At 35.0% G+C, this 15,329-nt stretch overlaps 1 protein-coding gene across 4 annotated transcripts in view; it reads right to left on the bottom strand.

Moving 5' to 3' along the window:
* The window catches only part of Dus4 (Dihydrouridine synthase 4), a 308,706-nt gene that overhangs the window by 273,485 nt on the left and 19,892 nt on the right, over nucleotides 1–15,329 (bottom strand). For all 4 annotated transcript variants that reach the window (XM_090392282.1, XM_090392279.1, XM_090392280.1 and 1 more), the window contains exon 2: nucleotides 5,909–6,030. In XM_090392282.1, the coding sequence (XP_090248408.1) occupies nucleotides 5,909–6,030 (122 nt within the window). The remainder of the gene's footprint in view (nucleotides 1–5,908; nucleotides 6,031–15,329) is intronic.

The following is a 15,329-nucleotide window of genomic DNA, read 5'->3' as shown; positions in this document are numbered from 1 at the left end:
TAAAACACTTGACCAAAGACTAGAGACCGCAGATATGCGAGTCCTGAGAAAGATTAGAGGGGTGAACAGATGGCATCAATGGCAATATCATATTAAAAACAAGGATATTAGGAAAGATCTTGACATTGTCAGCATCCAGGAATGCGTTAGCAGAGCTAATTCCAGGTGGTATAGTCACTTAAACAGAATGGGCGAGGAAAGATTAGCAAAACAAGTTCGCTGCCAGGTTGGCAGGAAAACGACCCAGATATAGGTGGATTGATACAGTAAAAAGTACCTTAGAAGATAGAAATATAAGATCTGATAATGTTGGAGTCTTGACAGGTAACAGACTGATTTGGAGGAAAATTGTAGATAGGAAGTTAGTAATGATGTAATTTTTCATGTAGTACTCTCATATCCTGTACACCCCTTGAGGGTATATATCAGGAATTTGATGATGATGATAATTATGTAAATACAGTTGATTATTTAATTAAGACTGAATAAACTACAAATGTATCAATTCATGTATCGTGGATCATCATCATCATCAGTGTATCACAACTGGAAACGAAAAATTAAACAACACTGAAGGTATATTGAAACACATAGGAATAGACGATATTTATATTAGCATTTCTTTCTTAATCCTACCTTCTTTTACCTTTTTTACGGTGTTGAGGTATGTATCCTTTCAACCACAATCATACTCGAGGATAAGGTGTTAGCCCTGTGCCTCCTATATTACCATATTAACTCATATATATTCAGGGTGCACTAAGTGTGCAGTGCACATCCACATAATAACAGTATCACTAATATTATATTTTTGAATTTATTCCTGTTAAAACTCCCCTTTGAGCAATTTGAATAGACATACAGATGGTACAGCAGGTCAAATTCTTAGTGTTCCAGTGGTTTTAAACTACCCAGGTGAGCAGGGTGTGCGCTGAGACAATATCACTCAGAAATCAGTGGCTGTGATTGATTATCGTGTCAACCAATCCAGTTGAATGTTGTCATTTGTCATGAGTTGCTGTTTTTGTTTTCTGAGTTTCATCTGTTTTGTGTGCATGAAGTGTGAATTGATGTGTTTATAATACTGATGTAGACAAGTTTTTAATATTTAATTTGATATAAATAATTTTTAACTTTTTTGCCCACATTTACAACGGGAAACAGTGTTGATGATCTACTGACTGTTCCGTTTTCTGCCAGAGCTTTTGCAGATTGTATGATTGTAGTTGAAGGAGGTAGCCTTATCCACCTCTTAAAATTTACAGACCAAGCACAAAGATGTAAATGTTTTTTGAGGTCTACCTGGCCTTCTCTTTCCAATTGGCTTATATTTTAGCATTTGTTTGGGATATCGGGTGTTGGCCATTTGGTTTACACATTCTATCTAATTAAAAGAAACGCACGTATTAACCACAGTGAATATTATTTAATTGTAAATATTTCATCCTAAGTATCTTAGGATATCATCAGTACAGTAGTTTAAAACAATAATAGGAATTGATTACAATAGAATCTCATTAAACGTGCGTAACGTGTTACAGAAGTAAAAAAAAAAAAAAAAAAAAATTATTTAATACAATTTTGTATGACAATTTCCCATACTTTAGGAATAGTAAGAACGTCGTTGCGGTTTAAGTTTGGTCTGTGTAGTAGGGCTTCAGAAACGTTCATGTTTATATAAAGATCTATGTAAAAGTTTAGACTTTTCCCAATGGATCCTATGGTTTGGATTTTCAATTCCGTGTTGAGAGAGGCCAGATTTCTGTGGTTTAAAAAGACGAATGTGGTCTTGATGTTCCGAGATGCGTTTCTGAAGAGACCTACCTGTCTGTCCAAAGTAAGACAATTTGCACGAGCATGGAATCTCATAAATGCCAGGCAACATCAAAGGTGAGAGTTTGTCCTTAGGAGAAGGTAACAAGTTGTAAATTTGGTTGATAGGTTCGTAAGTAGTGGCAAAATTGTAACTTGTAAAAAAAAATTGTAATAAAAATAAATAAATAAAATAAATAAAAATAAAATTTAAAAAAAAATGCTCTATCTGTTTATAATTGTTTAGTTTTTCTTCTATTGATTTTGTTTTATTCTTTGTAATATATCAAACAGTATATATCTTTTTTACTTTGTCAAATGCTTTTTCTAATCTATAAACAAAAGATGAGTTTCTAAATTAAATTCTCTTCTTTTTTCTATAAGTAGATTTAAGCAGAAAGCAGCATTCATTGTAGAGCTCCCTTTTCTAAATCCATTCTGACATTCTAATAATATTTTTTCACTGTATATTTTCAATTTTTCATTAAGTATTCTAATATATATTTTGTAGCATGTATTCAATAAACTAATACCTCTGTAATTAGCAGGTTTTGTTTTATCCCCTTTTTTAAGTATAGTATTACTATACTTGTATTTATTCCATTCTATTGGTATTTATCCATTTGTATATATTTTATTCAAAATTTTTAATATTCTTTGATGAAATTTTTCCAGCAAATTTATGCAGTTCAGAGTTTATCCTATCTTCCCCTGCTGATTTGACATTTTTTTTATTTTACTTCGGTTGTCCTTTAATTCTTTCATTGTTATTACATCATTTAAGGTATTCGTATTGGGGGATTGAGACAGCCTTCCTGTGCCCCCCCCCGCGCCAGTAATGTTGCCTTGTGGTACATTGTTGGTGCTTCAGACAAAAGAAGCCCCAGAGATGAATCACAGGCAACATGAAGCTAATGTCTCAAACAAGGCATCCAAAGGTGTCCAAGCCTCCTGGACTACGTAGAATTTATGATGAATACAAAACATAAAAAGTTCCATGCCGGCTCGATCGTCGCCCAGAAAAACAAGGATCACGTTGCTTGTTGAGGTGGAGGGCAAGCTTCGAAAAATATCAACACTACCTCAAGATATGTTCCCTAAACATAGAAGGGATATCTAAATCCAAAGCCATCAGCAAAATAGCCAAAGATAAAGCAATTGATGTTTGACTCTCCAGGAAACCCACGTGCCTGACACCGCCCTCAGTAGACTAAAGATCCCAGGACTCATTCTCATGTCTTATAACTGCCACCTCAAGCATGGCCTAGCAACCTATATCTGACCTGGTCTCAGGGACACAACCCAAAGTGTTCCTGATACAGAATACTCCATAGGTATTAAAGTTCAAAATATCACCATCTATAATGTCTACAAACCTCCATCGCAATATTGGCCTGATCAGATGGACCAACCTCCTCCTCACCCTGCTATCTATGTTCGTGACTTCAATTCCCATCACACCATGTGGGGCTATTCCTCTAACAACCGGGATGGTAATAATCTAGCAAACTGGATGAATACATATAATTTGTATTTGAATTACGATGCCAAGCAGGACAGCACTCTTTACTCAGCCAGATGGAACAAAACCTACACCCAAATCTCTGCATAGTCACTAAAGACTCCAAAGACCACCCTCTTCTATCAACCAGAACCATCCTTAACAGATTTCCTAATAGTCAACATCGTCTTACATTAATAGAGATAGTAGCATCAATCCCAGTCATCAGCGGAACACCAATCGTTAGATGGAATCTCCACAGGTCCAACTAGTCTGCATTTCAGAAACAAATTGAGCAAACCATTAGAGCAATTCCACGCACTCCTAATTGCTATCCTAGATTTGTTAAACTGCTCAAACCTGCAGCAAAAGCCTCTTTCCCTAGAGGCTACAAAAAACAATACATCCCATGTTGAAGTAGAGAAGGTGAGGAACTCCTAGCCAAATATAAGGAAACTGAAGATCCAGCCATTGCTAAGGAGCTCATATTAACCCTAGACAAAAACAGAAAGGAAAGATGGATCTCAACCATCAATGAACTCGATTTCGTCACATCTAGTTGGAGAAGCTGGTCACTTTTGAGAAAATTGGATAGAGCAGAGCCAACAACACACAAAACAACAGAGATAACTCCTGATCAAATGGCTAACCATTTATTGAAAACCTCCAAGATTCATCCCAGGTCTACCAGGAAAATTGCTGTACAAGCTTCCATCAGACAAATCCTGAAGACGGAACCCGAGCTTCCTGAACTTGTACACCCAATATCTCAGGAAGAGGTACAAATAGCCTTAAAACTTACCAAGAATGGCAAAGCTGCAGGAGTGGATGGTATACTCCCTGAATTCCTAAAACATCTTGGTCAACATGGCTGGCTGCCCTTTTCTCAGAAATCATCATGTCTGGTAAATTACCAAAGCTGTGGTGGGAAGCCAAAATAATTGCCATGACCAAACCAGGGAAAGGTCCAAATGAAGTGAAAAACCTACGACCTATCTCCTTGCTTTGCACCACCTTTAAGCTGTTTGAAAGAATTCTCCTTAAGAGAATTTCACCACTAATCGAAAGAGCACTCCCAACTGAACAAGCTGATTAAAAACGTTTAATTTTCTTCACCAAAAAGCTCTGGAAATACTTTTATTGGGATTATATTGATCAAGTGTATATAATAACAACTAAGTTATACCAACTAAGTCTGTTGGCATCTTCAGGGTACATAACTGATGTACGGCACTAAAAAGTAAAAAACTGTTACAAACTATAATCAACCGATTCCAATTATATTAAACAAAGAACAGAGCGCGTACAATACATTCATAGAGCGTGGATGATATCACTTGTTGTTATTTAGGAACGTTCTATAGTTGGCACTATAATTCAGTTCTGGCCAGTTGAAGGATCTGATAAGGGTCTTCCAGATCACGGGCAAGATTAGTCCTTGGTTCCTGTTATGGTTTTGTATACAGCGGGCAACTGTTGTGGCCGCCTTAAAAATTCGGGAGCGGAAGTCCTCCTCCATGTAAGGAATTGTGCTTCTATCCCACTCTATGGTATGGTTCGTTCTTGAGAAATGAAAAGCTAACCCCGATTTTTCTTCTCTGTTATTGACGTCACCTATGTGTTCTTTTTGCCTAATTTCAAGGCTCCTTGAAGTTTGGCCGATGTAATTCAAGCCGCACGAGCATGGTATGTTATAAACTCCAGCATATTTGTAGAAAATATTTGGTTGGCCGAGTGGTTAGCGTATCCGCTCTCCAGCCAAACAGGTGCAGGTTCGAATCCTGCAGTGAGCATGGATGTTTGTGATTGTCTGTGAAAATAATAGCGGTGATGGTGGACAGTAGATGGTGTTGGTGTAGATGAGGTTGAGTGGCGGAGACGGAGAGTTGTAGAATAGGTGCCCTCCCTCGATAAGTCTTAGGACTTCCTGGAGGTGTCAAATAATAATAATAATCTATTTTCTAAGGCACATTGTACTGTATCAATCCACAGATATCTTGGTCTTCCTCTGGGTCGTTTCCCTGCAAACCCGGCAGAGAACACTTGTTTTGCTGATCTTTCCTCGCCCATTCTGTTTAAGTGACCATACCACCTGAGATTCGCTCTGCTAACGCATTCTTAGATGCTGACAATATCATGTTCTTTCCTAATATCCTTGTTTTTAATATGATATTGCCAGTGAACAGATGGCATCAATGAAAATAACATATTAAAAACAAGGATATTAGGAAAGAACTTGATATTGTCAGCATCCAGGAATGCGTTAGCAGAGCTAATCTCAGGTGGCATGGTCACTTAAACAGAATGGGTGAGGAAAGATTTTCTCTGCCAGGTTGGCAGGAAAACGACCCAGAGGAAGACCAAAATATAGGTGGATTGATACGGTACAATGTGCCTTAGACGATAGAAATATAAGATCTGATAATGTTGGAGTTTTGACAAGTAACAGACTGATTTGGAGGAAAATTGTAGATAGGAAGTTAGTAATGATGTAAATTTTTCATGTACTACTATCATATCCTGTACACCCCCTTGAAGGGTACATGGCAGGAATTTGCTGATGATGATAATAATAATAATAAAGTCTCAACTTACGATTACTAGTTACAAATTCAGCATTTCGAGCCTTCAGCGAGCAAGCAAATGACTTGGATACAATCATTGGAGTAAATGCAATATCACATCCATACTGTCTAACCAATGTGCGAAAAGATAACCTATAAAAAATACTAGATTTTTAATAAAAATCAGACATTTTTACACACAAATTAATGTGTGTAAAAAAACACACAAAAAATCAATATACACAAATTAATAAAAGTTTAAGCCAAAAATCAGCAAACTCTTTTTTTTTTTCTAAATTCACAATGAAAATAAGTGGATCAGACACCCTGACATTTTATTCTATTTAAATAACTTTAGCTAAAATGAGTTTCATATGTGTTTACATGATCACTTGTGATACTCAGATGTGTGACATTCATATTTGTAAGTTTAATCACTAACTACCATCTTACATCCCCTATCTAGATACTAAATTATACTTGATAAAAAAAAATATATATATATTCTTGTTTTAATCCTTACCCAAACATAAGCAACAAAGTTTGCATGTGAAGCATCTTAATGACAAGTCTACTTGTACATAGAGGCTGCTGACTTGCAGCTACGACTATTATGGAATACTGAGTCAAATTGACTATTCAAAATGCTATATGATGTCAATGGGGCATTATATCAAGCAATACTTAGTCTTTATTTGAGTTGTAAGTCAGCAGTTAGAATTGAAGGAAGATAGTTTAATGTTAAATCTGGTGTCAGACAAAGATGTACATTATCTCCTCTGTTATTCATTATCTATATGGATCACATTATGAAGGAAAGTAGTATTAAACCTGATATCAAAATTGGAGATGTTAATCTCAGCTCTTTGCTTCATGTGGATGATATTATACTTCTAAATAAATCCAGTACAAGTTGCAAGATTCCCTGACTAAATTGAATAACTGTTGTAATAGATATGGTATGAAGGTCAACAATAACAAGTCAAAGACAATGAAAATAGGCAGAAGCATTGATATTATCAATTGCATTGTGAATGGAGAACCTATAGAACAAGTAAAAATTTCAGATGCTTAGCACGATTTTTAGTGAAGATGGCAAATTAAATATGGAAATAGACAACAGAACCAACAATACTGGTATGGTTGAAAGTCAACTGAATAAATTTATATAGAATAAGAGAGAAATTAGTCAAAACTCTAAATTAGCTCTATACAAGCTAGTGTTCAAACCAATTTTAACTTATGGATCTGAGAGCTGGGTTAGAAGTACACTTGACCGAAGACTAGAAACTGCAGAAACGAGAGCCCTGAGAAAGATTAGGGGGCATGAACAGATGGTAACAATGGCAATATCATATTAAAAACGAAAATATTAGGAAAAAACTTGACATTATTAGCATCCAGGAATGTATTAGCAGAGATAATCTCAGGTAGTATGGTCACTTAAACAGAATGGGAGAGGAAAGATTATCAAAAACAAGTGTTATCTGCCAGGTTGGCAGGAAGAGACCCAGAGGAAGACCAAGATATAGGTGGATTGATATGATAAAAAGTGCCTTAGAAGATAGAAATATAATATCAGGTAATGTTGGAGTTTTGACAGGTAACAGATTGATTTGGAGGAAAATTGTAGATAGGAAGTTAGTAATGACATAAATTTTTCATGTAGTACTATATCCTGTACAACCCTTGAGGGTGCATGTCAGAAATTTGATGATGACTGACTTAATATTCCATAATACAAAGCACACTTCCTTTCAGACATGAATATTGCATTTACTAACATTTCTTAGAAAAAAAAAAAAACCTTGATTTATCTAAAATAGATTACTCGAACTTATGAAAAGTGTACATATTATTAATAACTATAATAATAAAATATTCTGCAACAGAATTTTTTGGAGTAAAGATTTTGATTCAGCACCATGAAATACAATCACCCGAATTCTCACAACATAACATTTATCTTTCTTTTCTTTTCTTTCTAAGAGATAGTAGAGCTTTCTTTTCTGAGACGGAGATATTAGATCTTAAAATTAATAGAGAAAAGAAATGAGCCACAGTTTTCAGTCTGATAATAATGGTAGTATCCAGTGGAAGGATACAAATTCTGTTTTCAACTCTGCATAACAAAATCAACTTTTGGAATAAACCCAGAGTACAGCATAATTTTTAAGAACAGATTCCTCTGAATGTGTTAGGCAGTGGTTTGAAAGGTTCAACACAACCTTATCCAAAGGTAGTCAGCTCTCTATTTGTCTGAGATTGAAGTAATGAATTAAATTTCTTCTTCATGCTATTCACACAATTAAAAAATTGCTGATATGTGCTATGAATCGTATTGCTGATGTTGTTCCAAGAAACTATATCTAACTTGTTATCCAAAATGAAATGCAGATCAAGACATGTGGAATCTAGTTTGTAGATCACAGACCTAGTATAACAAATAATTTCACATAAGAGGGCTAATAAAGCTTTGTGATAAATTCGTTTTGCTTTAACTGACAACACTCATTCTTTCATATACATGACTTTAGAGATGAGAGTACTGTCTTTATATCTTTTATGAAATATTAAAGCTGATTAATCAACATGGCCTTTTAGAACATCTAAATATGAAAGTTTGTTATCCTATCTTCTTATTAACTTAATTGTAGAGTGACAATTAATAAGGAACCCAACAAAACCTCAGGTATGTTTCTATACAATAAAAAATATTATTTGAATATCACAACCATACATGTGACTGCAAAGTAGGTTGTGAAAAAGCTTTCTCAAATTTTTCCATGTATAAATTAGCAACATGATAGTGAGAAGTCCATTACTAAACCTGTATTTTGGATGTAAAACTTTCTTTTTCCATGCAAAGAAAGTTGATTGAAAGCGGTGTTGGAAAAGACTTGATGGCACCAGGAATACTGCAGAGTCTTCGATTTGAAAAATATTTTTGAATTAGTTACACACACAAACTGGCTAAAATATCTGCTAGTTTGATTTGGATGTCTGCTAATCTCTATAAAATTAGGTTTTTTTTTTATTTCTTTTTTTTATGAATGAGTGTTTGATATGCTTCCTGAGAAACTTTATAAATATTAAAAAGGAAGTAGTTGGAAGAATTTATGCCATTCATGGATGAATAAAAGGGAATATCAGCTTTATGTATTTTCACATATCATATAATTTAGGAATGATATAATGTCATGATTTAAGTAGTTTTTTCAGATCCTCTGAGAAACCATCAGTGTGAAAAATAAGATCATCAGTCTTAAGTCCTTATTAAAACACTTAAGGAATAGAACAACGTAGTTAAGGATATAAATTAAATTAAACTTTAATAAATATTTTCCATCAGTCTTAAGACTAATGATGTTATTTATTAATATGTGGAAACCAAGGAGAATCATCTGAAGTACTTCCTGTGGCTGCTTTGAAAATGATTGTGTTTCACTATCAAATAAAAATGAAAGTTCAAAATCAAGGACTAATCCTGGAACCTCAGTGGCAAACAAGAAAACACTATTCAGCTAGGGAGACATGGTGAAGTTGCCTGCTAGGAAAAATCATGGTGGACACAAAAAGTGAAATAGGAAGACCTAGAAAAGAATTAAAGTATATCAGTGTTCTCCCCCAGAAATTTTTACCAGCTGGGTGGAATGAAGCATTAGCCAGGCATACAAAAATTTTGAATGAGTTAAGAAAGACCCTTTTTCATAACAAGTTAAAATAGTAATTTTATTAGAAATTACTTCAAGCAAGGATAATATTTTATATAGTAATTATAACAGACAAGACTAGGATTTTTCTTATTTTCTCATTAAGTAATGAAAAACCTTGTAATGCTCACAGCTTAAAATTCTACATATTAATTCTTCTCTTCTTAGAAGCCCAGTTGTCAGCAGCTTTTTCGTAATTAAAATCTGTTGGGATCTGGTCCCTCCAGTGAAATCAGCATCAGATTATTTAGAATGTTCTGACTGATGCGATTCCTCATACAGCTTTCACATTCAGCTGTGCTCACAGGTATGGCAAGTCCAACAGCAATTAGTTTTGCTAAATTTCGAAAAGACTCTTTGAGCTCAGATGTTGTTGCTAATTTCAGCAGTATTTGTCTTGGATCTAGATTTCTGTATGACTGTCCATTAATCATTTTTGATGCAACTGCCTATTCTAGTTTAGTACTCTCATAGTTTAAAACTGCAGGACTTCCATTTCTAGAATAATAATCAAAAAGAATCTCAGAAGCCTCACGTTGATCATGACTTTCTGCATTGAAAAGTGGGAAATGATTGGCATATCTGGAAATCTTGCTTCTAGGTGTTTAATAACTGTGCCTATGTATTTATCATATACTGTAGTCTTAAACGTAATAACATTAGAATCTGAATAATCAATGTGAAGGTCTGACCATTCACCTGAAAGATGCTGATGAAGATTTTGAAAATGACTGCCAGGAGTGTCTTTCAATTCCATGATGGATAGTTTTCTGGCCTCTAAGACTGGCTCTATTTCAGTTAAGTCAACATCTTGCCTTTGCCATGATCTATACAAGTTAGATAAATGCAGTAACACATCTGAAAGCATCATTAGTGAAGCTACGAAATTGTATGTTCTGATATATTTACTTAAACCTTCAGCTGTGATATCATTTTGTTCGATGGCCTCTCTTTCCAGTGCAGCTATAACACTCACCATGCATGCTCTTAGAGACTGTATTGCAGAATCATGAGACAGCCATCTAGTGTAGCCATTTTAAGTTTAATCAGAGGACTGTTCAGTATATTTTGGATTTGGGTTAAACCAGCCATCCTGACTGAAGAATTTTGGAAGAAGAAAAACAATTGCCTTAAGATATCATTAAACATAACTAAATAAGACACTTCAGCAGCTTACACAATGACAGTTAACCATGAGTACATCTGTTTTATCTTTGAGCAGTTTTGCAACTCCCTTTTGCTTTCCAATCATGACAGCTGCTCCATCAGATCCTATGCCCACCAGATTACAAGTTTTTAAACCTAGACTGTCAAGAGTTTCAATTATTTTGTTAGTTATAGTCTCAACTTTGCCATCAATGATATTGCAAGTTGATACAAAACTAATCCTGACCTCTTTTCTAAGTTGACAAACATATTTAATGTACACATCAGCTGTTTTAAAACTGAGATGTCTGTAGTTTCATCACATAAAACACTGAAATAATCTGCAGAATGTATATTTTTTAGTATTTCAGATCTAATTTCTGATGCTAAAATATCAATCAACTCTTGCATTATTCTTTCTGAGGCATAATGCGCATTTTTACCGAAGTTAAGATATTCTAAGTAGTAACAGCCCATAGCCTTGCAATTTTCAGGCAATGTTTCAAATAATATAGTATGTGGTAACTCATTTTTCGTTAACCAATACATAGATCTTAAAGCTCCCAGAAAAGCATCTATCTGCAAGTTATTCAAAATTGAAATTGATTTTTCAATCTGCCATATTCCAGTTTCTTCTAGTATACGTTTTTCAATTATATCTGAACAAGAATCAGTGTGTAACTTGCTTTGTTCATGGTCAACCAAGCTTTCTTTTTGAAGTCTTGTGCATGGCATAGTTACCCAAATCATTTCCTTGTTTGTGGGTCGTCTCTTTCCGTATTTCATACATGTGGAACACATCACTCCATTATCTTTTGCCACTAATCAATAGAATTTTTTAAACCACTCACTGTTAATACCCGATAAGTGGTGTTTACACGCACGTTTTACATTTGAAAGAGATTCTGCAGAAATCGATGATTCTGTTGTTGGTTTGGTGTCTTCGATACTACTTATTGGTTTCATCTTTCTTAAAATAACTTACGAGTGTGGTTTTCTGACTTGACTTTTTACTCATTATGGGGTAATTTAATAAATACAAAATATCATTGTTATTAAATTAATCAGAACAAATCACTGAATTGTGCACTGATAGTAATACCCGAGACACATAAAGCACATTATTTCGCAATTTTACTATTTATAAGTATTAATTACTATGAACGGGAATTGGTATCATTCGAGACTGACGTCACAGACCTTGAGAGTTTCGAGAATTCCTCAAGATCACAACTATGTTTGATGAGCAGGCCTATTTTCTTTTTCAAAATAAAATATTAAATACTTGACTCACGATCTTCGGACAAAAACCATTATAAGAAAAATAAATGTAGATTTTTAACATTAACTTTTGCCTTCGATTCGAATTCGTTCAATTTTCACAATTTATTTCTTTCAAACATCAAAATTATGTCTCTTTCATAAAAGATCTTCTTTGCAACCAATACTGTTGTATTTGAGATCCCGATTTTCGTCTTCTTCTGGTTACAGATTGGTGTGCATCAAAGTGAATATCCTAAGCTCTCGAGATTGGCATGCAATGCAAGAAATTATTATTATTCGTGACACCTCCAAGGAGTCCGAAGACTCATCACGGGAGGACACCTACAACTGTCTCCATCACTACACCGAACCTCTACTACCAATCATCTCCATCAACACCATCTACCACCCGCCACCACAACTAGTATTTTTTGTCTGTAAATTGCATGTGTTCTGAAGGGCCGATTTGTCTGTATGCAGGATGAAAATCTCAAGTTTCCGGGAGAAAAACCCTGCTACCCCCGTATGAGATTGGCTAACTCACCTTCAATTAAAAAAGTCCATGTAAAGATTCCTCCTGTCACGACGAGAATCGAACTTAGGCCTATTCCAATCGAAGGACGCAATGTGCCATTGTTCTTCCAATTGCAGTACAGAGGCACAATTGAGCTGGTCTCAAAAGTATCGAGACTCTCCGGTTCAATTTCTCATCACTATTAATTTAAAAATGTCTTAAATTATTTTTCCATTCTTGCTCATTATTTAGCCATGTCAATTCACAACATTAATTAGCCAGGCAGTCAGTAAAACCAGCTGGGCGGTTTCCCCATTCAAAAGGTCCTGGGGAGAACATAGTATATAAAAACTTCCTAGCAAGGAAGTTAGTAGATAAGCTAAGAGAATAGAAATAAAACGTAAGCCACCTAAGCTAAGTGTAAAAGTAGCTAAACAAAAGTCTTGCTAAGGATATAGAAGATAAATATCAATAAAGTAGCAATTGTAAGCAGCCTCCAGAACACACACTGATTGTAATAGGCAGGCTGCTAGGGTCCTAACTTTTTCCCTGCATGGGTGCAAAGATTCATCAAGTTTTCAGCTGCATGATATTGACAAAAATATGGGAGACCATCACTTAGATCAGTGGTTCTCAAACTGGGTGCCGCAAGTATGCCACAAGGGTGCCGCGAAATTTTGAATCGTTTATTTGAAATAAGCAAAATATTCAATTGCCACAAATAACTAAATCAAAAACAAAAAAATTATATATTTTGATTTTAATGGATGAAGCGTATATAAAAATTATCATTTTTTGTATCACTCTTATATTATATCCTGGGATTTCATTAGATCACCTCGTGTCGTAGTAACTAGATATGTGACGGCACATAAATACTGGGGAAAATGACTAATGAATGGTTAGTTGTCCTGCTGTCTGTTTTAGTATTTCTCTGTTCAGTGTGACAAGTATTATACATGATCATTTCCCCTAAACAAAATTCATGAGTCTTTTGTCATCGGTGAGAATAAACGAAGTGCGATATTAAAGACATTAAATTCGGTGAGTAGAGTTTTTTTATTGTTATATATTCCAACTATAATGAGAGACATCGTACACAAATGTTTTTCCTTTTTCCATCCGGAAAAAAAATTATTTACTTGAAATAAATTTTAAAATAAATATTAAAGTTACATATGCCCTTCAAAATCATGAATAATTTTTTCCTTAAAAAAAGAAGTGAAGATTCTGACGATCAAGAAATGTCTACTTGTAGCAAAGCTAACGAAACAATTGGCACTAATAAATTATCAAAAGCTGATACTTGCATTAATAAAGATTTGACTATTTTTTACGTTCAGCAACAACAAAAAAGCACTAATGAAACAACAGAAACAGAAAGTATTTTACCTTTGGTATAATAAATGTTAAAGATACTAAGCTATTTTAAATCTGGTTTTACTCCATTTCCCAAGTAAGCAAACAGACAAATAAGTCAAGCTTGCGCCTGCAAGTGTTGCAAGTCTAGCTGACCCTGCACGTAGTGCAAGATCAAGGCAACTCATGGTAAAAGTAGAATTAAGCTCTGATCACTAATCTTAATATTTACCCTTAATGCAAAGCACATCTCCCGGAGGAGATGTATGATGCTTTCTATTAAAGGCAAGGGGCCACTACCCATACCGGTTTCGACCTTTATTGAGGTCTCATCAGTGGGAGCCAGGCTAGAAACACCAAGATTTTAGTAATACAGAGCTTATAAGTATTTTACCAGAACAAGTTACCATAAGGTGTTTTAACCTTATTAAATAAAAATCTCAGGAGGAGATATAAATGTAGAAAGTATTTTACCTTGGGTATAATACTTGTTCTGGTAAAATACTTATAAGCTCTGTATTACTAAAATCTTGGTATTTCTAGCCTGGCTCCCACTGATGAGACCTCAATAAAGGTCGAAACCAGTAAGGGTAGTGGCCCCCTTGCCTTTAATACAAAGCATCATACATCTCCTCCAGGAGATGTGCTTTGCATTAAGGGTAAATATTAAGATTAGTGATCAGAGCTTAATTCTACTTTTACCATGAGTTGCCTTGGTCTTGCACTACGTGCACGGTCAGCTAGACTTGCAACACTTGCAAGCGCAAACTTGACTTGTTTGTCTGTTTGCTTACTTGGGAAATGGAGTAAAACCAGGTTTAAAATAGCTTGGTATCTTTAACAGAAACAGAAAGAATAAGTTCATGTAAAAAGGGAACGATGAAAAAGAATGTAAAAACTCGTTTATATCAAGAGAGCTATCTAAAAATGGGATTTATGTGGTGTGGTGATAAATTAATTCCCAGACCTAAGTGTATTTTGTGTGGTTTGGTTCTATCACATGAGGCTATGGTTCCTAGCAAATTATTGCGACATTTCTCCACAAAACATGACAACTTGTCAAATAAAAATCCTGAATATTTCAAAGAGTTAATAAGATTACAAGAAAAACAAAGTAAAAGTAAACACAGAGCCTGTGTAGCTTAGTGGATGTGGCGTTTGCACTCCACGGCGCTTGGCTGCACAAAGGAAGACTTGGTTTCGAGTCTAGTCAGTGACTAGAGGAAATTTTTTTAAGCCTTTTTCGACTGGATTTAGTCGATCTCTCGCATGGACAAGCGGGTTTTTCCTCCTGGAAACTCGGGATTTTCCTCCTGTAAACTCAAGAAAATCAACCACAGAACCCACAGTATTTCAGACATTAAATATATTGTGTTAGGGTTAGGGACCACGAGATGGCGGCACATTTGAGCCATCTCTCTTCTCTGCATACCGCTTAATTAGTGATAGCCTTGATC

The sequence above is a fragment of the Typopeltis vanoorti genome, chromosome 5, assembly GCF_054136105.1.
Source record: "Typopeltis vanoorti isolate ZY-2024b chromosome 5, IOZ_Tvanoo_1.0, whole genome shotgun sequence".
In the NCBI taxonomy this organism is placed as follows: domain Eukaryota; kingdom Metazoa; phylum Arthropoda; class Arachnida; order Uropygi; family Thelyphonidae; genus Typopeltis; species Typopeltis vanoorti.
Note: the sequence above shows the minus strand (reverse complement) of the source record. Positions and strands in the feature narration are given on the sequence as shown.